At 37.4% G+C, this 26,238-nt stretch overlaps 2 protein-coding genes across 3 annotated transcripts in view; one reads left to right on the top strand and one right to left on the bottom strand.

The window, feature by feature from the left end:
* The window catches only part of LOC120807067 (centromere protein P), a 106,678-nt gene that overhangs the window by 46,065 nt on the left and 34,375 nt on the right, over window positions 1-26,238 (top strand). The gene's annotated exons all lie outside the window — the stretch shown is intronic.
* Window positions 7,030-20,824, bottom strand: aspn (asporin (LRR class 1)). Its single transcript, XM_040158716.1, has 8 exons — window positions 20,587-20,824; window positions 17,539-17,826; window positions 15,484-15,596; window positions 12,565-12,778; window positions 11,066-11,176; window positions 10,712-10,805; window positions 9,957-10,095; window positions 7,030-8,648 (listed from the first exon to the last, which is right to left on the bottom strand). The coding sequence occupies exons 2-8, from the start codon at window positions 17,780-17,782 to the stop codon at window positions 8,448-8,450; spliced, it is 1,116 nt and encodes a 371-aa protein (XP_040014650.1). The 5' UTR covers window positions 17,783-17,826; window positions 20,587-20,824; the 3' UTR covers window positions 7,030-8,447.

Here is a 26,238-nt window from a genome sequence, read left to right as displayed (position 1 = left end):
TGAGTTGGTTGTGTGTGTGTGTGTGTGTGTGTGTGTGTGTGGACAGTAAATGTGTGTTGAGTGAGCGCTGACAGACTGTGTCCAATAACTTTCTCCAACTTTTGAAAGTTTTTTGCTTTGATTTTGGCATCTTGAAGTGTTTGATTCCTCTCTCAGAGCATCCACAGCAGTCAGGGGAGACTTTGTGCCTCATTAGATATTTGGGTTTGTTGGCAGTAACTGTGCAGGATTTGCTATGCATTAAAAAAAAACGTGATGATGTTCTGGTTGAGAATGGCTCTGATTGGACAAGCTTCTGCAGTAAAAGTAATGGCAATCTGTGATAATTATGTTTTGATTCTTGGACTTGTAACTTTTACTTTTGCAGAAAATGTACAAGGCTAAAAACATGGGATTTACTGTCCTGAACACAACCCAATGTTTTTTTCTTATGCATTTATAAAAATAACCCTGAACTGGATCCTGAAAGCAGAAATGCATTAAGACTATGTCCACGCTTTAGGAAACACTGTTCACGCATGAAGACACGAAGGCATCCACACATGTTTTCAGGTCGATTTCGTAAAGATCTCCATTCACACTGAAACACCTAACCAACAGGACAACCAAATCTCTTTTTCTTCATCCTTGTGAAGGCCTTTGTAATTGTGGTAAAAATCAAAACATTTTTACACAAACTGTCCTTTGTAAACATCCATCGCATTATACAGACCCAATTCCTGCTTCGATTTTGACCTAACTTGCTTACTACACATTGATGGATCGAGAGATCATTATTAAGATATTTGCTGTCAAATGACCCTCATTTTGTACATTGCATCCATTCTTGGGAGAATCTCCTGAAAAAATGCTGCTGTATGGGCTTTACTTATTTCTCCTCTGCAGAGGAAGGACTCATCTGTAGCTTTTTGAGGGGAAGCTTCAGATGATAGCAGGAAGAAGCAGAGTTAGCTGACTTTTCAACTATTTGATAGGGTAATCTTTTAAATGTTGGAACATCAGCTTTGAAAGGGAAACGCTGACATTCCGCTTACTGGAATGTTAATGAGAATTAGAAGGTAGCAGGATATTTCAGTAGCCTTGAATTCATCAGTGAGTTTTAAAGTGATGAGATTTGGGGTGTTCAATCAGAGGAGCAGCTGAAAACAGTTGCCCTCTCCTTCTTAATGACTACCATTTCCAACTTTGTCCTCAGTTTATACTCTAGAAACCTCAGCTCCATCTGTGCCTCCTCTGCCTCTTTTGTTGGCCTTTAACCAGCTTCTTCCAAGCTCACAGCATAAGCAAGGGTATTCCCTGCATCCTCTGAAGACAAATATGTCAAAAATAATATTAAAAATAGCAAACCGTAACATCCCAATCATACTCCCCTCTGGGCATCAAACACCTACTTACCCTCAAGCTCGAGTTCAGCAGGACTGAGTCTCATTTTGCTCCAACCACCTCAAAAATGCAGCCAAGTTTGAAAATTAAACCTCCTCAACTGTCAAGTGTAAAGTCAATTCTTTATGACAAGTCAGATTTGATTGTGAACTTTACGAACAGCAGATTTGACACGAATCAAGGTATAAAGAGCACTGAACTGGTAAGATTAAATTTAACACTGCTGTATTTAGACTACTTTAAAATCTGCCATGTAAGGAAATTATAAAAGCTATAAAATTATAAAGTTGGTCCTCTTTGGTGCAGTTGCTGGAGCTTTCACCCCATGTACAGTTAATCGTCTGAGGCTGTGACATATACATATGGCGTGCCCTGTTTTATGCCTTTTACATGAAGGGGTCCTCAATGAGAAAACATTGTTTAAAGTTGTTTGATGGGTAGGCGAGGCTGAAGGGGAGGAAAGAGGGGGGGATGATAGAAACTTAGGACAAGTGGTCTGAATTTGTTTTTGGACTTGGAATATTTGAAATGCAGAGAGGGACGGTTGATTTATCACCTCAGGCAGTTAAACAGCCTTTTAAGTAGACATGTTCCTGAGGATGCACAATAAATCATGTACACTTCATGGATTTACAGTTTTTACCAAAAAAAAAAAAAAAAGAAGAAAGTGTCCAACAGCTTTTCACCTTAAAGAACTTATTGACTGAGGGGGAAGTGACTAATAGAGGGAAAAAGGTAAAGTTGAGACTGATGATATTTTAGTTATCTTTGCGGGAATATTGCATCATCGTAGAATTAGATTAAGAAATATATAACATAATCTGATGAACAGTAGCTCAATGGCAACATGAAGAGATAATAAGAAAAGGGGTGAAGAATGAAGGATGGAGATGACTCTCTCATGGGCACAAGTGTCACAGATATGATAAATATCCTGTTTTTTCAAAGTGTATCGGACATGATGATTTAGTGCCGAAATTATTGGTGAATTAGTTTATTCACAGTAAATGAATACATCACAACTGAGCAGAATCAAATTATGGATTGTCATAATTAGTTGTTTGGGTTTGTATCAAGTGAAAATACCATTTCACAACCGATCAGCACGAATTTAAAACTAACTTCAACGCTAAAACATTGTGTTCAGGTGATAATCAAACTAACTTCAGGCTGGTGTCTGACCTGAAGTGCAGTGATGAGTCTTTCCTCACACATCTGCACATGACTGAGTCTTGCCTTTTTCCGAACTCTTAAAAGGTTTTCAATATTTTGATGTGCTAGTCTGATTAATTTCTGCAAATAATTTAATAATAATAATAATAATAATAATAATAATGACAATAATGATAAAAAATAATGATAATAACGACAATGTGATATAATCAGAAGATCCTGATACATCTCATTTTAAATTTAGTTACGAGATGACGGTTTAAACTAATTGGCCTCACTCATTTAATACACGGATTTGCTGTGTGAATTAGCGCCACTGCTTGCTTTCCCTTATTCTTAATACGCTTAAAATATATTTTAAAAATGCATATGTGGAAATGTTTAATGTATTGTGATGTTAGTGAAAGTACCCTTTATTTCAGGTGAGGCAGGGAGCCTTCATTATAGAACACTGGATAACCCTGTTAATTATGTGTCAAGTGACAAGTTTACAGCTGTGAACTGACAAGGACTGAATTGAATAGTGACTGGCACTCAATGGATTGTTGGATACTGATTGTTGCTATTAGGAGACACAAACTGTGTCATGCAAATTCAGAAAAAGAAGGCTGTATTTCTCAGCTGCCTTTTTTAAAGTGTTTGGAATGGAACAGCCCTTGTTAAGCCTTTATAAGCCAGTTTGTTCACACTTAAAAGGAGGCGGCGACTGAATTGGGACATAACTAACATGTAAGGCATCCTCATATTGTTCAACAGTCTATTCTTCTGACTAACTTCACTAGCTAAAAGGCTTGTCTTTGCAGTGTGCAGCTTTGTGTGTGTGTGCGTGTGCGTGCACGTGTGCGTCTGGTTGTGTGTGTGTGTGTGTGTGTGTGTGTGTGTGTGTGTGTGTGTGTGTGTGTGTGTGTGTGTGTGTGTGTGTGTGTCTGTGAGACGTGGCAGAACGAGGCCTGGCCAACCAGCAGATCTGTTCCATATGTTTCCTGGGGAAAGGGAGAGAGAGAGAGAGGCAGCTTCCCTCCACCCCACCCACAGCACAATGAGCCTTCATTTAAAAAGACAAACCAGTCAAGCAGTTAACCATCCACAGCACTGCGTTTCAGTACTGTACTGCAGCTCGATCTCATTTTCTGTAGACTGTAGATATCAATTTCTGCTAAAGATGGATATGATGAAGGCAGCTGGCAGGTGTTGGGTTTCTGGGAGTCTGCAGGGAGCTGGCTGCTGTTTGACAGGGGCCTCCCAAAGAGACTGAGAGGGCAAAGAAAACACACAGAGCCTGTCACGTTTTCACACTGGTTTCATTAAATTCATCATTCCTGTGCGTGAGTTTCCCTGTTTGAATTGTTTTTGTCAGCGAGGCGACAATGAGTAACCTTTTGTGTTCACAATCAACGATCAGCAACTCCCAAATATATATTCTCAAGCAACTTCCATAAATAACCAATACAATGGTCACTTGAATTTGCTGGACAATGGTTAAATTACAATGCCTCTCTCTCCATAACTAACAGCCCATTGTCTTACACAAGATTGATCTGTCACCGATTTATGCCACACATGAACACCTGTTTCAACAGCAACATCGCATTACATGACAATAAGGAGGCAGCTATACCTTGTGTAGCTACTTGTAGAAGAATTATCACCAGCTCTGTAGCTATGAATGTATAATCAGTGGATGTGTAAACAAGCAACTGTTTGTTTAGAAAATATTAAGCAACACACTTGCCATATCAACCTTAAAAGGTGATAATACATGAGTGTCATGTTGACAACTTGTTGCCCTGCCCCCAAATGGCCACAGAATCAATTGGTGCAGGTTTGAACAATTAACATAGGGTTCTGTAATAGCACAACCCAAGCAAATTAGGTATTTGAATCATAATATAAATAAACACATTTCAATCATAAATTAAATAAAACAAAATAATACTGTCTGTTTATAAAAATGCTCCTTTTGTCATACTTTTCCTTTTTTCAACAAGTGGACAAAAAATAATGAAGATTTAACATAGCTCTGTGCAACTTACAGGCTTTTGTACATCACTTAATTTATGTGTCTAAACAGGGCGATTCAAATCTAAACCTATTCACGTATCATGAAAAATTTCTGCAGCGTACAAATGCTAATCATCAAGTGGCAAAATAAAACATGACGCCCCAAACTGCTGACAAGACTGAAGTTTTACTGTATTTTATGTAAGTATCTGAACAGATCTCCAACATGTGGTCAAGGTTGAGTTGTGTGCGCTGTCAGTTCACTAAAAATTGGTCTACATGGACACTTTATGGCAGTTTTGTGTCGGTAGATCAATTTGAAAGGTTGGGGGAAGGAACAGTTTAAAAAGAAGAGAGCTGGTTTGATGAGAGGCTGGACGTGAGAGGTGATTTCTGCAGTTCTAGTAAATTCAATTTCCAACATGTTATCAAGATAGACAACACCTTCTACTGTGAATGGAAAAACATGATCGTCAACCATGATTGTTTATGATCATGGTTTCTCGTAAGTTAAAAATTTTGACAATGATTAACCAATCATCAGTTAGCAGCACCCCTACTTTCAACCTATCCTTGATCCAGGTTAAAAGTAACAAAAAAAATATGATTGAGCAATTGAGCAAACTCTATCCACTGATGAAGACAGAGTGATATGATTGAAAGCTCTGGAAAAGGCTAGTAAACGGACCTTGATTTGGGTGTTTTTTGTAAAAAACAATTTACTCAACAGAGGAAGTTCAGTTCCTCTAAGGGAATAGTTTGACATTTTGAGAAAAACATCTTGCTATCTTGCTGCCTACCAGCACCTCTAAAGCCCATGAATCAACGTGTTATATCTTGTTTGTTCAATCCATACAAAAGCTGAAGAGTATAAATGTAGTGAGGTGGCTTTTGTTATCTTTGGACAGAGTCAGGCTAGATGTTTCTCTCTGTTTCCAGTCTTTATGCCAAGCTAAGCTAACAGCTGCTGGACATAGCTTCATATTTACTGTACAGAGGAGAGATATCTTCTTGTCTAACTCAGCAAGAAGGTGAATAAGCGTATTTCCCGAAATGTCAAACTTTTAAAATGGCAGTTTCAAATTTTGGCAATCCAGGACTGTAATAAATAGCATTGATCCAGAACTGTTGTACTGTCTCCAACTCTGCCAGACACTTTAATGGCTCCATCTTTACAAATGCCCCCTTTTTTTTGTTCAGACCTGCATAATGTATTGTAAATTTGAACGAAGATCTCAAAATTTTCTGAGATACCAAATCTTTCAGGCTGAATTTGGTGGAAATGTGAATAAAATGATCTACAAGACAACATCTAAAATATTTCCTTGAGATGAAAGTGTGTTGCTATTAAAAAAAAAAAAAAAGAAAGAAAGAAATCTAGGGCATGATTAGTCACTGTTAGTAGTGTATCGTACAGTATTAATAAAATGTTGTAGCAAAAAAGCTAAAAAAAAAAAAATGTAAGTTATGCTATCATACAATGGAAAAAGTTTACAATTAAAGGTTAAGTTAAAGGATTATTTGAAAATTTACAAGACCTATCATCCTTTCTCTGTTTTCTAAATAAGTCTGGCTACTAGAGAGTTCCATATTTTAGAAGTAGAAGCAAGAGATCACTTGTATTGTCCTGATTGCTGCAGAATAGAGGGCCAGTCTACCAGAAAGCCATAGTTTCTCGACACTATTGAATTGAAATCTGAACCAGTCATTCTCTGATTATCTTCATTCTCTTGGACACAGTCTCCAGACCTCCACTGACACCAAGAGAAATGCCTGTGACACTTAAGTGTGCAGTGACATCTGATGGTGGGTAAAGGAATAGCTCAACTCCTCTTTACCAGCCTCCCACCAGGGAAACCAACACTGGAGTGAGACCAGAGAACTCACTTTTGTCTGGGTCTAAACTGATCTCTCATTTTCTACTTATAAGGGAAAGATAATGGCAGAACCTACAATATTTCCTACGAAACAAACTCATCCTAAGGACAATATCACATCTTTACCCCCTACAGTAGGTTCAAAGTAATTATCAAGAAGAAATGTTACTAAGATTTAGAGCTGAAGTGTAATTTCATTAACTGATTAGTCAATCAAAAATAATTGATCACCAATAACTTTGATAATCCATTACTTGTTTGAGTTATCTTTCAAGTGAAAATGCCAAACATTTGATTTTCCTTTGTCAGGATTTGCTTTTTTTTTTTTCTTTTATATATTTTTTATATTTTGTATTATTGTAAACTGAATACCTATGGGTTTTGGACTGTTGGTTGGATGTAAGTTCTGTCTCTGAGAACCTCTGAAGAACATTTATCACTAGTTTGACATTTTATTGACTAAATGACATTCATATCAATCAATTCACCAAAAAAAAAAAAAAAAACCTGTTTGTTTCAGCCCATCTAAAATGCAATCCACATATGACTCTGTTTGGTTTGAGATTTAAATTTATTTGAACACAATTTTGCCATTTTAAAATCAATTCATGTTTTTGGAAACAGCAGTTTCTTATCTTTGGTAGTCTACCTCCTTAGTTGATCACTCAGTATGTTAAAGCAAGTCAAATATATGCTAAAATCAAAAATTCATCCTAGGAGACACGAGGATGACAATAATACCTGCAATAATAAAATCAAATTTGATCTTTCCAACTCGAACTTTCATTTTGATAAAAAGTCAAGACATAAATGGGGAGGTGTCCCAGGTTTATTTAAAGACAAACTAAATAAATATAGCACCATTTTGGAGGAGAGAACATTGGAGGAAACAGTAACATGTTTGTAAGGAAGATGCTCTCAGACATTCTGGGTTGGGAATTACATTACCTGCTGCTGATTTCAATATCAACTGTGGTTCACTTTGGTTGCTGTAAATTATTAAAACAAACGGACTTTTCGGGTAAATTTTTGGTTAGTTACAGATAATCCCCAGCCCTGCAGAGGACACGTTTACATCAAGGACAAAGTATAATCCAGTTTGACATATAGTTTACAGCTTCTAAATAAAGACAATACAGACATGCAGTGAGATAAAAAAAAAAAACAACCACATTAAGACTGACGTGGGGTTTTAAAGTTACTTTGCACTAAATAACGCCAGCATTATTCACTGACTGTTCAGGGTTCTGCTGGAAGGAAAAGGTGTTTTGGTTTAAGTAAAAGGTGTTTTTAGGCTAAATCTCTGATAATTTCAATGTCTCAACTTAAAAAAGGCATCAATATAATTATACAAGGAAATGAGAAAAACTTAACAAAAAAAAAAACCTTAAACTTCTCTACTAAACTTTCTCATTAAAAGTTGTCTTATTTTAAAACTAGAAAGGAAAGAACTAAAAAGAATTTATTTCGTTAAAAAAGAATGTAATATAATTCAAGTGAAATCATTGGGTGGTTTTTCTAAAAAAGTGACCATGGGGAGGCGTTGTATTCCTTCTAATCAGGGACAAAAGGATAGGATCACCTTACAGAGTGTACCTCACAAAGGTAGGCAGGGCTCTTGTGTGAATTTCATTATAATATACAGCTGTTCATGTTATTACATCCACCCCCTGTATACTGACTGTAGCTGATTAATTTTTTATTGGTTTTAGCTTATGATTTAATATTCATTATCAGTACCAACATTCCGACTAGAGTTTTGTTTTGTTTTTGTTTTTCTCCCCCTGGCTGAGAACGTGTGTAAATTGTACAAGTATTCAACAATATGTACTACAGGTTTTAGTATACAAATTATAATCAATTTTTCTCCCATTTATTGAACAGCTAACACTTTAGAATTACAGTTTCATCTTTTTTTTTAATCTATCACTTATTTCCAGCTCATTCCTTATACTGTAAAAAGGATAATGGCAGTTTTTCATTTCTGAGCTATCTATGCCTCATTTTTACTCCCTACTTCTTTCTGAAGTTTCCAAGCTGAACGCCCCTCCGTCCAGTCACACAGCGGAAGGTGGCCGGCTGGATGTCCCAGTATTTAACAGGGTTGGCAAACAGACTGATGCCTGTATACAGGTTCTTCTTGACGCTGGACCTGATGGGACAGAAGTCATTGACTCCCACACTGTTGATTTTGTTGCCATGGAGGAAAATCACCTGAACAGACAGACAGAATTTGTTTTTTAATCACTTTTTTTTCCCTTCTTTGTTAGTAAACAAACCATGATTGGGAGTTCTGTTCTAATGCTGCATTACAGCAACCTTGGAAACTCAAAATCAAAACCTTTAGACCAGGAAAGAAAGACTTGGATGGTCTGAGTTACAAGTTGGAAAGTTGGGCATCATTTTATAGCTCCAGGTTGCTGAGTTGAAGGAAGCTGATGTATCTGAGATGGTTGAAATGTATTCTAACAGCCAACAACTTTCTTCAAAATCTACGTAAGTTAAACTATGAGATTTGGGGGAAATCCTCATTTGCTGTTTTACCCAACTGTCCCGGTGAGTTGCTGCCCCAAGTGAAAACATCTAAGTATCTTATGAGCGTTAGATGGAATAACAGATCATCAGGTGGACTGGTGCAGCATCAGCAGCAGTGAAACAGGTACTGTATCAAACTTTTGTGGTAAGAGGGGAGTTGAGCCTGAAGAAAAACAATTCGATTTTGCAGTCACTTTATTTTCCAGTGCTCATCTATGATGATAAACTTTGGGTACAGTAAATAATGAGATAATGGATACAAGGAGCCAAAGCAAATTTTCTTTGCAGGGTGTTTCGGCTCAGATTTAGAAACAGGGAGAGGAGCTCATCTGGAAGGAGTTTGGAATAGAACAGCTGCTCCTTTGCAGTGAGAGAAACATTGATTAAGATGACCCACTTCAGGTAGATAGGTCATGTTATCTAGAAGCCTCCCGCTGGAGGTTTTTTGGGTACCTACAGCAAGGAAAAGACTGCAAGCAAACCCAGAACACACTTGAGGGATTACACATCCCATCTGGCATGGGAACACCTCATCCTCTAGGGGGAGCTGGAGGACGTGTCCAGGAAGAAGGTGGTCTGGGCTACTTACCTTTCTTAACCTGCCGCCACTGAAACTGTTGAAATATTAATCTGTGCATTATGTACAGAAATAGGTCCAGGACATGTTTAGTCTAGCTTAGCACAAAGACTGGGACAGGGTAAACTGCTAGCCTAGCTCAATCCAAAGAGAAAAAACATCTACCTTCAAATCTGTTTGATTTGTAGAAATAGAAATGTAAAAAGGAGACTTGGGCTACTTGTCAGCCAACAACCAGTGGATGCAGTGACTACATGCAGTATCTCAGAAGCCTGTGCCTTATATTATGTTTAACTCTGCTATCAACTAAAGCCAGCTGACTTTTTAAATAGGTTGATCAGTTTTTTGACATGCACTTTAGTCTACTGAGACTGACCAGTGCCAGATTTGTTACAGTGTCTGTATCTCACCTGGAGGTAGCGCAGGGAGCTGAGGCCTGGTGGGATCTTTTTCAGGCGGTTGTTGTCCATGTGGATCTCACGGATGTTTGGGATGCTGACCAAGCTGCCATTTTCTACAAACTTGATCTGGTTAAAACTTAGTCCTAGCCTGCAAAAATGGCGAAAGATTGTTGACAGTTGTCATTACTTGTGAATAAGAATTGTCAACTCCGGAGAAATTAAGAAATGATAACAGATTTATACATCTGATTGAAAAACATACCTATATTTAGACTTTCCAATCTAACTTAAACATACAGAAATCAAAGCCACTGCATGGTAATAGAGAAAAGAAGTGAACTTCTTACATACTGACTTCTGCTTAAAACTACCAGGTAGCTTAAAGGACATACGTTATGTCATGAAATCTTTACGTTAAGAAATTGTATTAACATAGATCTACAACAATCTAGAGGTGGTGTGGTAAATTTTGGTGTAAGTGTAACCTGAATGTTAACAATGAATGTTTTTCATGAAAGGTCTTTATGCTTAAATATGAAATTAATTTGCCAAAGTTTGCAAATTAATTATTATTTAAAACTGAATTTTTTTTACAGAACATGTTTACCAGCAAACCTTCAATGTACAGTAAGAACAACATTCAGAATGGAATTTTGAAGAGGAGTTAGATTAATTTGAGCAACGGCCTGGACAAAAACTTTGGCTTTTTGAATAATGTCTTTTAAAAATGTCAGTTTATAGGGCAAAATGTGGCTTGTTTTCACCTCTGCAGGTTTTTATATCTGATGAAGTCTTCTACCTCCACCTTAGAGATCTTGTTGTAGTCCAGACTCAGCTCTGTGATGGATGACGGGAGGTCTAGGAGACACAATAAAATAACCAATGTAAAGAGTATATTAAGCATACTTTAGTTAGTTACTTTCTTTTTAATAATGATTTGAAAACAAACCTGTTAAATCAAACTATCATATTAACAGACATTAGTAATGTTTATGCCTTATTTAGTTGGCATAAACATTCAGTGTGGTAAGAGTATTACTTGGGTGACTGGAGGATAAAAAATAAGTTTACCATTCATTTGTTTAAATCGGGATAACATGAGGGAAGTTGTATTATACCTTTTGGTACAGCGTTTAGTTTGGCCTCCGCTATTCCGATATACAGAGTCGACAAGCCATTAAAAGCTCCCAGCTCAATTCCACTGTTGGCCAGAGGGTTGGCGCCCAGCTCTGTTTGGACAAGCACAAAACATTTGATCTGAGTATTGATGATCCATTATACTTCCTGATTACAGCAGAGAGCATACATCATGTAAATTACCGTAGATCTGTTGTGAAGACATTTTTATCACTTACTCTTGGTGATCTGGTTGACTTTGTTCCCATATTATTCTTTTATAAAACAATTAATGAAGAAACCATCTTGAAAAAGCCTTGGCAGAAATCATCTGGATGATTGATTGATAACAAGTAAAAGCTTGACTCGATTAAAATAAGAACTTATGTTCAGTGATTTATTATCAGTAATATTCTGACAACACAATCTGTAGTGCAAGTACTGCGGTGTCTTTGTTTTCCAAGACACAGCACTTGGTGTCTGTCTCTTTTTGAATGTGATTCAACATTCTTTTGTTAATGAGAGGAACTCCCAACGCTGTTGCATGTTATAAAGACAATATTTCAAAACTGTTATTTTAATCTCCTAAATTAATTACTTACCACATTAAGGCCATATAGCCAATTATTAATTAGACTAAAGTCTAGTATAAACCTGTCAGGTCCCTTATATACTTCAAATCAGATGTGGATGTGGACTGCAGGACGGACATGTATGCAGTTCTGTACATACTGTATATACTGCACATGCTGCATATACAGACATGTTCCCATACATGTATAGTTGGCACAGTTGTTGGTTTGTTCCTTATGCAGGCAATTGCAGACACTACTAGATGAAGTTTCTGTCATGCAGACCCTTGCAGATATATGGCTTCAGATAGCATAATTTGAACCTCTCGTGGTTGTGAAAATAATGACTGATGTTTCATAGACATAAGTGGTCTGAGTTTGTCATATCATTGCCAAACCTTATTAGTAAAGAGGTCGGGGTTGATGATTGGGTGTACAAATTGTCTGACTTTGACACCTCATGATTACCATTCCTTGAACCATGACCACAATCTTTTCTTTACCTTAACCAAATAGTTTTAGTTGCCTAAATTTAACTACATTTTAAAAGTAAAAAGTGTCTAAAAACAGTCATACCACTAAATCTAATAGTATGGTTGCCTAAACGTAACCAAAGCTCAGCCATAGAGGTGGCAGATCAGAAAATACTCATGTGAATAAATGGTCATATGTGTCTTTTTGGAAGGCAATGACAAACAACCTTTTTTGTGGTGTGGGTTTGAAGAATTGTGGCCGAAGACAAGTCTGCAGTTTTTCAAACCAAATACTAAACTGAACCGTTCATTCAATAATTCTCTGTGGGTAAAGCACTGTTAAATTAGTAAAGCTAACCCCTGCAGATTTATCCTTGGCAAAGGACTGGAAACACCTGGCCTTCGAGAACAATAATTATTCCCAATCATGTACAGGGTGCTGAAACCAGGTCTTACCCAGCACATGGAGTTTCATTAGGCCTTTAAATGCATCTTTCTGGATTCTGTTGATCTTGTTTTCATGGAAACGAAGCTCGATGACATTGGGGGGTAGGTTTGCAGGGATCTCAGTCAGCAGGTTGTAGGAGATGTACAGCAGTCTGAGATGGTCCATGTTTCTGAAGGCCTTTGGGTGAATCTTAGAGATCTTGTTGTTGATCAGAAACAGGCCCTGTTTTGGGAGACAGGAATAAAAGTAAAAATGTATTGATTCAAAGAGATTTGCTGCATTTCCTACAGCAGATGATGATGATGTTATGATGTCTAACTGAAGTAGAATGAGCATCAGAGTTAAGATTTTGTTGAGTTAAGATGATTTCTTGTCAAACTACTGTAAAATTTGATGAATTTTAAACAAAACTGAACCCTATGCAAGTTTAGCTCAGCTTCACCATTTAACACTTGATGAAAAACCACATTATTAGTACAAAGCTGTGGCTACAGATTCTTATGGTTTGCTGATGCTGTAAAGAGTTTTAGGCCTTGATTTGGTTTATTCCCAGCTGGGAAAAGAGCAACTAGATCAAAGACAGACCCACCCCTACTCCTCAGCTTGGAGCTTCATACAGAGGAACTGTCATCTCATAAGACTGCAGGTTGCACTTGGTCTATATTAGTGAGCAGTTTCTTCTTGTCCAGGAAACTTGAAGGTCCTTAAGAGCTACAAGATAGTACTGTCATTCACTTGCATTTTGAATCTGAATGGATTGGACTCTTAATGTTCGGAACCAAATTAGGACATCTTGTTGCTATGATAGGAAGTCACTGGTTGAACACTGGATATGATTTCTTGCTGTGAAAGTATTAAAACTAGTGCAGCAGAACAAATGGTGGGTGTACATTTGTTTCTGAATTGTCCAGTGTTGTTTTTTAAGTCACATTAGGGGCATAGCTATAAAGATGCCAGTGTTTTTATGTGTTGATTCACATAAAAACTGTGTATCTTATCTTCTACAATTCTGAATAGATTCATAGATCTGAAAAATCGTTGTTTTGTATGTTGTTGAAAATTATGTGTTTGCAGGAAGTTGGAGGCAGAAATTGTGACCACAAGGGCAGAGTGCAGCCCAAAGATGGTGTACAGAGCCCACATTAGAATTATCTTGAGGTCAGTCTTCAGAGAAGGCAAGCGTTTGGGTATATTTTGGATTTAATAACTGAATAATTAACTTTTTCAAGATTAAGGTGAAATATTTTGTTAGTCCTTCATATGTCATCCCCCTTAGATTAAAGTTACCAAATTCCAGCATTGCAAAAATGAGCCAACCAATGCACACTGCACCACTTTACAAAACTTCAGCAAATTCTGGTCAGGTGAAGAAAATAACTTCCAAAGACTGTTTAATTTCAAAAGACCAGCACCCATACCGAATAATGGATATTGATGGGCTTCACTTGTATTAGTGTTGAGCAGAGAGCCTGTTCTCCACTGCTGGAGAGGCAACTGTTAACAAAAACACAAGGGGGAGTACTTTGCTGTTTTTTTTTTTTGTTTGTTTTTTTTTTTTGTTTGTTTGGTTTTTTTTTTTTTGGTTTTTTTTTGTTTGTTTTTTTTGTTTTCCACAATTTTCATTGTTCATATAACAACAGAAGACTCATAACATGCTTTCAAATTATTGTAGTTAACTTTTTCAGTAAAAAAGCTGCTTACTCTCAAACTTTACTCTGTTTCCTTTGCCTCCTTATGTTTGTCAGATGGTAACGTTCATCAAGACAATTTAGCTTAAAGGGCAGTTATGTTTCATACTGCAATTCAAGACACAAGTGAATCATTTGGTCCACAGTGCCTGAGAGAGCCTGAAACTCGTGCCAATTGAATCGAGAATCATTTCTGAATCAGATTGAATCAAGACATCAAGAATCGGAATTGAATTGTGAGATTCCCAAACTGGAATATGGTGAAAACTATTAAATTTGTTGCCATGAAATTTTGTATATATATTCGTGGTCCCCAGAGGATGTACCCCTCTGACATTTGTGGTCCCCTGACTTCTTCCTCTAGCATTTTCATGAGGTTTACATTTATGGATTTTTCCACAATTATTTGATGGACTGCCAACAAATTTGATACAGATATTCCATTTTTTCCACAGGATGAATTGTAATAATTTATGTGGTGCTTTGACATTTCATCTAATATCATCAGGTCAAAATTTTAATTTATCCAGTGAAACATCTCAACATTTACTTAATTGATTGGCATAAAATTTGGCACAGACATTCATGGTTCCCAGATGGTGTATCCTAATGACTTCTCTGACTTTATATCCAGTTCCAACAGAAGGCTGATATTTTTGCTTTCGAGTAGAATACTCTGATTAAATTTGGTAAAAAATGTTTGTGTTCTTCATGATAATAATTGTAATAACTTGATCCTGTGTCTTTTCATCTAGCGGCATCATCAGGTCAAAATATCAGTTTGCCCAATACTTAAGTTTATGAAAAAATAAATAATAAAAACAACTTTTGATTTCCTTCATAAAACCATGTGGCACTTATGTCAGGCGGAGTTTGAAACCGGCAATTATTCTTTTATCCTTGATCTACTGTGCCTTAGATTATACCTCATTTGTTCATTACTTTGGACAAAAAAATTTACCAAATCAGTAAACGTAATTGTAAATGTTAAGACCAAACATGCAAAACTAATGACAGTACCATCAGCTTCAGCCATACTTTGTGTGTAGTGCTAATAAGCAAATGTTAAGATGATAGTACGCTAAACTAAGATGGGGAAAATGCTACTTACTATGCTTACTTCTCTAACTTCACAGATGCGTAATGTTTAGGTCTGTTTGATGTAACAAGAATGGGTTGTGGTGTTCATTACTATGTGCAAGGTAAACCAGTTCTGAAGATTTATGGAAGGTCTCTTACATAAAGCTTGTGGAGGCCCTTAAAGTCATCCTCCTTGATCTCAGTGATATCATTGTTTTGAAGGTCTATCATCACAGTGTCTTCAGGAATCTTCCCAGGAATGGAGATCAGACCTGTTGGCAGAAACACAAATGCCTGATTAGAGACCAGAGTTGAACCAAAATGATGAAAATCAGAGCTGATGCAACAATGTGTTATGTATAAAATGCTGAGATATACAGATGAAGAAGTAATTGTGGTCTGTCTAATTCAAACTCTGCCATCCCAGGTCTCAAATGATATTGTATCAGTGGTTCTCTGATTCAGGGGGAACATACACAGTCATATATGATGATTCAGAAATAAGGCCATGAGCCACTGTTGTCTGTGCACCACTCTGTAGCCTAAAACAGTCTGGTTAAAAGAATTTGGAAGAGATTCAACTGACATATTCATTCTACAACTGTGGCAATGAATCCCAGGCCTGTTTTCAGCCTCAGCTGGTAATGTTGCTGTAAAGACAATTTAATGAGATTAAATATTGAGAGACCTTGCTTTACTGTAAGTGCAACAAACAGTGGCTGTGTAACAAAGCGTTGTCATTCAACAGAGGAAATAGTCAAAGTCCAGAAGCCAGGATGTGCCAGTTTAGGGAGTGATGATATTGCTGCTCTTTTTCTGGGAAATAAGACGAAATAGGAAATAGACTGTGTCACCTGATACAAAGACAGACCATTTTGTTTTTCCTGTTTAAACTATTTTCACAACAAAAAACAAAATGTTTGCGTGAGGCAGTGCATCTAAGCAAGAAATTCTACAAAACAGCTAACTAGCATATTGCAAAATAAAACCAGTGTTTTTCATCCCCGTCCAACAAATTTTTACCCCTGCCTCAGTAGGATCAGAGAATAGGATTAATTCAGAGGTTCTCCATTCTTGTCAGTGAAATTGTTGCCACCGTAACTTCTGCTTCGCATCAACAACAGAATATCATGGGAAAGGAATTGTGGAGGTCTTTGTATTTGAGTTCAAAGTTGAGTTTAGTTTAACTTTGGCTGCAAAAATTGGCAGAAAATTAGAGTATGATATAGTAGAGTTAATCACTCTGCTTTGCACAATGTTGTACTCTGGTGAGAAGTTTGGTGTGAAAACCCTGTCAGGCTAGATTGCCCCACAATCCAAAAAAATAATTTTCTTTCATTCACGATGCTAAAACGGTTTCATTCATCAATGTATGAAAGGAATAAGCCAATCTGCAATTCTGGCAGTTTCAATTTGTAACATCCATATTGTCGGTTTCTGTCATGAAACAGTTTAGTAATCAAGTAGTTGAGAATGAGATCATTTGCATGGTTATGAGCAGTCTTGATCACTTTTTGCAAAGTGATGTTTATCAGGATTTGTAATTTATAGCAATATTCTATATTTTTATGCTTATCAAGAAATGCTAGAAATAATGTGCAGACCCAAAAAACAATGAATTAATCAAGTACTGTCTGCGTATCCAAAGTCTGATATATCTTATTCCTCTGTGCCATAGAGCTCCACTGTTTTTCCAAAAACAATTTAAAAAATACACAAGTAAGACATACCATTGCACTGGTTTACATGTTCCTTGATTACCATGAGCACACACAGTGTAGTTTATTTAAAATCAATCCCACATACACCATCCTGCTGCTGGAAGTACTTGTACTTGAAGTAGTAGAGCACCAAATGTGGATTAATTCGCCGCTGAAAATAGTAATAATAGTCCCAACTAACGCACTATTTCTTCCTGTTTCGGAAACATTTTCTAAAATTATAGTGTCCATCTGTTTTGTTTGTTTAAAAAAATGAGACTATGTATTTATGAGCCATTTTTACATCTTCCATAGGAACCAATAGGCTTAAGGCTGTGTGACAAAGACAGGGTTGGGAGGTCTGAGTAAGTATTGAGAGTCGGAATAACACATTGGTTTTTTTTACATAGAAACAAATAGTCAACTATTTGTTTCTATCTATCTAGTTTTCAACACACTGTGTGTTTAAAGTAACATGTGGATCCAGATGTGTTCACACTGAGTGTGTTCTAACCCTGGTCGGAGCACTGCACCACTCTAGGTGAGCAATGGCAACTAGCTGGACAGTTCTCATCTTCATCATCAAAGTCATTGTCGTCGTCATTGTCATCGGCATCGATGTCATCGTTGTCGTCATCATCATCACTCGCATCAGCCATCATGATGTCATAGTTTTTCAAGAAGTCCATGACATTGATTGGTTGGTAGGGTTTGGCGTTGCCTAACGCCAGCAGGCAAAGCAGGAGGAAGACCCTCATGGTTTTATTAGAAGACTGGTCGGTTAAAAAGCAACCAGGGAGAGCTGTAGGAAAAGACAGAGGTTAAGTTAGCTCTCATACCAAAAGACAGGACTAGACTCTGATTTCATGGCACTGAAAAGCAGTGGAATGTTGTTTTTCCTACAGTTTCATTCCAACATCAACATAACAGAACAGGAATGCAGAACCCTGGGGTTTACCTGAGCTCACACTGTCCACAAGAATGACCCACTATAATGGTATTTACAACTGACATTTTTTGTTCCAATGTCACTGGCTGTAACGTACAATGGTACTTTTTAGAGATGGTGAAGGCCTTTGCAAGTCTGTCACCTTAGCCGTGTAATCTCTCTGTCTTTATCAACATAGCTTTGAAATATATAAATGACTCCTAAACAATGTTTCAAAAGAGAACAAAGAGGAGTTTCACAGATGGACAAGAAGAAAAAACATAGTATAAACTTTATATATTTATATATGCACACATTAAGAAATATTTGTGTGTCAGAGTTGGTAGTATTCTTGCAGTATACACTAGGTGGAAAATATCTATATGCTAACCTCACCGTAGCTATGTGGTCATTCAGCCTAAAATTCTTAGCGTTATGTTTTGTAACTTGAGGAATGTAATTTAAAATTTTCTCGGGTCAGATGTGTCGACCATACTCAATATTTTATTCTTCAGTCTAAATGGGTCACATATAAACCAGCTTTCATTACTTTAATCAGTTGGTTTAGTTAGCAATATGACAGTTCCAGTTGACAGTTACTCGGTGTAAAAAAATTACCAACAACTAATCTCTACACAAGAATCAGTGTGAGTGATGTGACCTCTTTTAATTGGGTGATGCATAAATGCTCTCTAAGTAAACACCTACTTAATAATTAAGTCTGGGGAGCTAGTGCAACCAGCCTCAGATCCCACATCTGTGCATACGACAGGGATGGATTTACACACAGTGATTTCCATGATCACATGATACAATCATTCTGACAGTGGTGTTTACGCCTGTTGCTGGTTTTCCTAGAGTGCTGTTCAAATTAATACCAACCACCAGTTTAGAGTGTTGGAGTCATATAAAACTATAGTAACCATTATGCACAACAGTGCTTGAGTACATTTTCAATTTTGTGTTCCTGGAACAATCAGTTTCAGTAAGTGCTGCTCTTTTTTCTATCAGTGTTTCCATGAATCTCTGAAAACCTCTATTGGAAATGAGTTCTTGCAGCCAACATAAATGTTTCAACACCTCTCACCTATTCACCATCTGTGGTGATTCACAAAGTTATTTATATATCTTCCTGAAGTGCATATTCACACAGCCAGCAGAGAGAGGCTGAGATTGTCTGGTTGTGTGCTTCTGGTAATCTTGATGGATTCTGAGCCCTTCAGTTGAGCGTTCAGTCCACCCACAAGTATGTGGTGGTGGTCGAGCCTGCTGCTGCGACAGCAAATACCGCTCAGCGCAGACCCTTCCTCTGCACCCAGACAATCTTTTATTCCACGTGCACATTTAGCACAAAAGAGGCTGTTTTCTTGATATGTGTTTTGCAACTTAGCAGCAGGTGTGAGATAATTCTCCTATTGTTGTATTTTCCTGTAACTGAATCAAACAAGCCTTGAAAACCATTCAGGTTTCATTTCACTCCAATTACATTGGTTCAGGTTAATTATACTCAGTTCTCCAGAGGACTGGCTTTTCATAAAAAAAATCTAAATCAGAGGCACGTTATCCCTTTCTGAGCCCTGCTTACTCCATAAGGACTCACATGCAGTATATCTCACTACCACTTATGACTGCATAAGTAATTATTTTCAATATCAAATAATCTCTCACTTATTGTTACGATTATTGGGTTCGTCTAGTAATCATTTAGTCTATATGACAAGTCTATAATAGTGTAAAATTTCCAGTTTCCAGTTAATCAGAGCCCAGGATAACTTGTTCAGATGTCTTTCTGTGTCTGACCCACAGTCCAAAACCCAAAGATATTCAGTTTACAGTAAAGAAAAACAGCGAATCCTCACTCAGGAGAAGCTGGAGAACAAGAGAAGATTTGTCATGTTGATAAAACTGTTGCTTTAGAAATAGTCATTAAATGGACAATAGACAATTAATTTTGTTAATCAACAATTAATTATCAAATTTATTGGTAGATCATTTTCTCTTGATCTACCTATCAATTAATAGTGTCAGTTAGCAGTGAAAGATCTATCTGCTTTGTACTTGAAATAATTTTGGAAATTTGAGGTGATTCAGGTAGTTTCCCTCATGTGTTTGTATCTAAGACTTGTAATGACTGTACTCTATGGAAAATTACTTAGCATTTTTATCAAATAAGATCAACTTAAATCAAGACTCCAGGCTAGTAACACATAGATGACCACAGAATTCAATTTAATACCCAACCATTAAGAAACATCATTCATGATTCCCTTCAGCTTTTGCCCATTATGTACTTCACTTAAAACATGATCTATGGGCTTATGAGCATTCTTGTAGATTGATCTTGTTGTGCTCTAAAATTTGCATACAAATCAGACTATCACAAACACATCAGTTTGTCTGCCAATACAGACCTAGATCAGCTCGTGAAATAAAGATTTTCAGACTACAATTTGTAGCCTAATCCTGGGAAAACACCTTCACCACCCTTAAGGCACCCAGCAGACGTCTTGTAAACTGACCTTAGCACCTCAGAGATGCTGCATTCTTTGAAAAGAAAACATGCCAGATTGACCAGGTCAAAACGTCAGAAAGGTTAGGTTGTTGTTTTCTTAATAAATCCAGGGTGTGTCCTACCTCAGCCGTCAGGTGTGTTTGTGTCCTGGTTTAAACCCCACACAGTAAGCAGAGCAGCAGCAGGGTCCAGCTGGAAGGCTGAGAGTTGGATCCTCAGTCAATACATTCCCAGTCAACAGAGAACAGCATCACCCTCTCTCCACAAAAAAAGGAAGAAAAAAAAAATACAGCCCCCAGAACACCCCCACCAACGGAAAACCTCTGCTGTTAGGGTGAGAGGTTCAGTTTCAGTAAAGAGCTCTTGACTCTCTCTGTGATCACACCCTCTGTACGTCTCAAGGGCTAGATGTGAAAAGGCATTGTTGGGACTTTAGTCATGTGCTTTTCATCAGGGGCTTTGAAGTGATGCCAGGATAGTTAGCTTCACTCTCCTGAAAGCTCAAGTCTTTATATAAAACATACCGGTAGGTCTATAATCTCCCCTCCCTTCATGGCTAGTTGCCATATTAAATATTTTAAATCAACGTGAATGGATCCTACACTGAGGCCTGTTGGCACTGGGTTAAACACGGAGAGTAGGATGGTACAGCTGCTGTAGCCATTTTGGTTTTCTCAGTGAAGCATCACCAGTCAGGATGGAGGTGGGCTGGCATGATCAGGGATCTTAGGATGATGCCATGTGTCGTTTTGTTTGAGGAATTCCTTATCTGGCTGCTTGTTAGAAACTGACTTCCCTAAACAAAGAGACAAGGCTGCCATGTTGACCTACAGTATGTTTAGATAAACATCAGCGAAAGGAGGATGTTTGAGATGTAGAGATGCTTGTCATCAGGTAGTAGAAGATCTTCATGATTAACAAGACAGTATGAGGAACTGGTAATTATTGAACCCCTTTTACAATATTCCCTTAAAAAAAGATTATCCAGAAATATACTCTGAGTTGAAATGACAAGATACAAAGACACTGCAAACACTTCATTGGGGGAGTGGGAATAGAAATATGGGCTTTCAAGACTTTTTCTACAGTCTTTTGATTGATGTTTGTCACCATTTTCAGATATTTATCTATAGACTAAACAATTTGTTGAGGTTTTTTTGGGTTTTTTTTTTTAATTGACAAATTAATTGGAGGTTTTTCTCATGTCAGATCAGTCTATTTTTTCCCTATGCAGTGCATCTGGGTCAAAAGAAATCAATCCATCCACCCATTTGCTATATCGTTTATCCTTTGAGGGTCAACGGAGAGCTGGAGCCAATCCCAGCTGACATTGGATAATTGGGCGAGAAGTAGGGTACACCCTGGACAAGTCAGCAGTCTATCACAATTTATCAATTTAAAGTCTTATTATTCTATGGTTTTAATATAATATTACATTAGGTTTTTTAATATAATATAATAATTAATATCAGCCGTTAGAAAATAAGGAGCAGAATTCACTGCTGAGAAAATATCAGTGAATTCCCTCTGAGAAAAGGAAGCGAGCATCACTTATGCTCATGGCAATTATTGTTTAAGGCTCCGACAGGAAAATACATTTTAAAACCCATCACTGATGTAGCTGTGAAAGAACTGAGAATCTTGTTCTTCTTTGGTATCATTGCTCTCCAATTCTCATTCTTAATTAATAATTTTCCACTTTTTCACTGTTCTTCAACAGTGAAAAACCTCCCTTTGTAGAGTAGGTGCCAAATACAGTATTCTTAAGCACTGTGGATCTTTCTAAAATGCTCTTGTCATGTCTAAATAAAGCTATAAGAAACAGTTACCCAACACATACCTATGTCTGAATGACTAAAAGAAGTTACTTTAACAGATAGATGAAACCAACTAAGGCTTATTCTGTCTTTTAAAAGATACTGATGCTCATTTTTAGAAAATTCTTAAAACTGAACTGGGAACAACTGACATTATTTTGCCCACAGGAAAAGTTGTTGAATGACATGTTATAACAGATGAGACTTCAGCAGTTAGGCCATACTGACTTAAGGTGGTGCAAAGTTGCTATCAGAGCTAGTTATAACTAGTAGCTTTCTCTTTGTGTTTGTTATAGATTTCCTCCTTAATTGGAAAGCTGAGACAGATGAAACAGTCAAGAGACAGAGGAGAAGATTTGCAACATCAAATCAACGTTATTTATTTTGTGTTGCGTGGTATGTGTCTTAACAAGACACAACAGGAAAGCCTTAAGCTTTACTTTTGAGGCAGAAATGCCTCCCAAGAATGGAAAAGCTAACAGGAGCTCGCTCCCTCAGGGGTTCATGTGTTATACTATTCCTTTTTCCATTCAGTGCTGGTATTTTCTGCTGAGCTGAGCTGGAACAGCACTCTGAGGCAACTTATGGCAGGGCTAGACCATCCAACTATGCCCTGGTTTGGCAGTCAAGCGAACCAAAATGGGAGCGGGTCTGTGTTCTGGTTTCAGTGCATCTCCTCAGTCGGGAAATCATATTTTCCAAACCATCATCTGGTTAAAGGATCATCTCATCAACAAAGAGCCTGTTGAGCCCTCTCATGTTTAACATACTCTTTGAAGGAAATTCCTAAACACCTTATTTGTGAAAATTAATCATCAGAAATGTGTAAATAGGGGTATCCTTGTGCCTAGGGGTTTAACATGATAACCATGTAATCAAACGGTCAGTGGTTTGAGTCTGGCTGGGGACCTTTCTTCTATTTAGTTTCTCCTGTCCTCTTATTTCCTTGCACCTCTATAATATCTGCGGTGGAATATACAGTAGACAAAAATGCCTACTTAAAAGACAAAGGCCATCAACAATTCATCATTAAAACATAAGAACTTGTATTACCTCGTTGGTAGAGAGGGAGCTGTCTGATCACCATTAAGGAATTTTCTGTATAGATGTTGTTTGTTGTCGTTGTTGTTTACCTGGAGAGTCAAACACCCTACCAATCGCAGCTAAAGCACTTGAATGTTGGTGAATTTCAACACTGAGATTAGCTGAAGATGATTGTTAGTACATCTACCTCGCAGTTCAAAGTTTTATGGAGCCAAGTCAACTGTAAGCTATTCCTATTTGATATGTAAGCAAGTCCACATGTATGAATCCCCTGTTAAAACCTCGGCCCGAGTTTCCACTTCCTCATAATCACAGCTCCATAACTGTGTGCTGAAACAATACCCTGTTATGAGCCAGATTTTAAGATTAAAGGATACCATTTTCTCAAACATTGCGGGGATCTGATTAGACCACTGATGTAAACCTTTCTGGGAGCTCTGTGCTTTCTTTGCACTGTGAGAGGACACAGGCTTTGTTCTGCACTGTTAGCACCACTAATCTAACAGTTTATCCTAATGTTTGCGTGGCTATCAGCAGAGCCTGAAGATCCTTTGTCCCTCTGTCTGTCCCAAAAGTACGAAAGAAACCTTTGAAATGTTGAACTTTTGTTTTGAGCAAGACATCTGTTGTGCCGTCATCTTTTGTTGAGGGGGATCTTGTGCATGAAAACCTCATACTTCTCAGCTGACTGGTCTGCCGCAGAAAGATTTAATTCAGTAGCTTTAATAGCCCATAGAGGGGAATTGGTTTGTGGTAGTAAAAAAAAAATCTATGGCGTAATTGTTGGAATTCCAGTATTCAAACTACAAATTAAATGTTAGAGATTATTTCCTGATGGGAGATGGTCTGCGTTCCTGATGGGAGGCGTTCAGGATGTCTCTTCTCTCTCTGGATCTCATACTTTCCATCCCATCAGACATCAGTGATGTCCCTGGACTGGCTGGAGCTTGTTGTGTTCTTGTATTAAGTCGAATTCCCCTCATCTGAGCTTTTAAATCACCGGGGCAACTTGCAGGGCAATGGTGCCAAGGAGTTGCATCAGCACTGTTGTTGCTTTAGTGCCACAGGAACGTTTTGTTGCCAGGAAACATTTTAACAGAGCTGTGACCCTGCAACCTCAGTGTGTTACCTGCTGCTGGGAGTGTTACCCAGCCAGGCTGCACAGCAGACCAGTGTTAAACATCCTTAGATTTCATCATGAGTCCGCCTGATGCAGAAATTTTAAAGGGTGATACCAATATTGATATTGGAGCATTGGGGAAAAAAAAAGAAAAAAGAAAAAAAAGATAATTATGAATATTGGTCATAGGCTCCAGAACTTGGACACACACAGTAAAATCTTAAAGTGACCTCACATTATTGGTAATATAATAATGCTATATAAGTGAAATAAATAGAAGATTGGACAGTGTGTCATGGTAGCGAGTCTTAACTATGAACTAAACCGGTGTGCATTTACATATTTAACCTTCTTGGTGTCATTCGACAATATTTCGTCAAATCAGTGTTTTTTTTCCAGAGTAAAGTGCCTCATTTAAACTGCCTCTGGAAATGTACTTTAACGAGCACGCAATAACTTTTAAACTGAGGTCATTGCAATGTGAGTTAACCAACATAAGAGGACACAGCAGAGGCTAAAAAGACGTGCTCTAAAGAGTCTTGGCACTAGCAACGCCAGTCACTCGTTGTGAATAGCCTGAGCCTATAAAGACATTTGTGGTGTTGTTTATTAAATATAAGATTACAGCGTCAATTGGTAGGTTTTAGATTAATAAATTATAATGAATTATTTTCGCAGCCCAGAAAGTCTTTTAGTCAGTGCACAGCAGGTCAGCTGAACATGCAAAAATATAAAATTTTTCCAAACATGGAAAAAAATATATGAAGACTAAAAATACTTTTTATTTAGGTTATAATGTTTTTTTAAGTAAACTTGCTTTAAAAAATGTACATCTGTAGGTTAACTAAAGAGTAATTTTTCAGTTTTATTTGAATAACCTTTAGACGACTGCAAATTTAGAAATATCCAGTATTTACGTGAAGAAAAAAGTTCAGATCAGATGAATGTCTGAAAAAATAAATGTTTTTTGCTTTTTATATCATGTAAATCATCTCCTCAACAAAAACTAGAAAAATAAATAAGATTTAATATAACGGAATTCATTCTTAAGGAAGAATTCATGCTTTTATGGAGCTGGATGGAGGTCCAACCTCATGGTGATTATTTGTACCTGATAAATCGTCTGCTAAAGACATAAAGCTAAACTTTCAGCTTCATCCTGAGGAACACAGACAAGATCATGGTACTAATGAGTATTAGATTGTTCCTTCACATGTCTGATTTTTGAGGCTGATGAACACAGCAGCTGTTGGCAGAAGAGATGATTTCTCTCTTTTCTACCGGAAAACCTTTGATCTCAGAGCTTCGGCTCATTGGAAGAAACTTTTCCAGCTGAAGCATGATGAGATGGTGACTGCCAGCATCTTGAAACTGACCAGACATCACAGATTGCTATTTTTATTGCTTTTCTACGTTTAGATTTATTTTTGTCTGCATATAATTATTTAATATTTCCAATTTGTCTGACCAAAGAAGAACTTGCATTTTTTTTGTCCTCTTCACAGTTTAGCTTTTCTGTTCCAATCGTCCTCTAGATCTGTCAGCTACTGAAGTAAATGATCCTAAACTTCAGGGTTTCAGAGGAAAATATTATGATAAAGTTGGCTTTTCCTGCTCTGATAATTACAGCTCTCACTAAATGTGTATTGCATGAAGGTAGAAGACGTGATGCGAAGATGACGGCATTTTATCATGACTAATTCTTTTAACAGTCGTCACGGTTCCACCTCCATCCAGAGGCCTGAGGTGTTAGAATGATAACATGAAAGTAAATGAATGTGCTGGATGTGCTG

The sequence above is a fragment of the Xiphias gladius genome, chromosome 21, assembly GCF_016859285.1.
Source record: "Xiphias gladius isolate SHS-SW01 ecotype Sanya breed wild chromosome 21, ASM1685928v1, whole genome shotgun sequence".
Lineage (NCBI taxonomy): Eukaryota > Metazoa > Chordata > Actinopteri > Istiophoriformes > Xiphiidae > Xiphias > Xiphias gladius.
The sequence above is the reverse complement of the archived record's forward strand: the minus strand, read 5'-3'. Positions and strand labels throughout refer to the sequence as shown.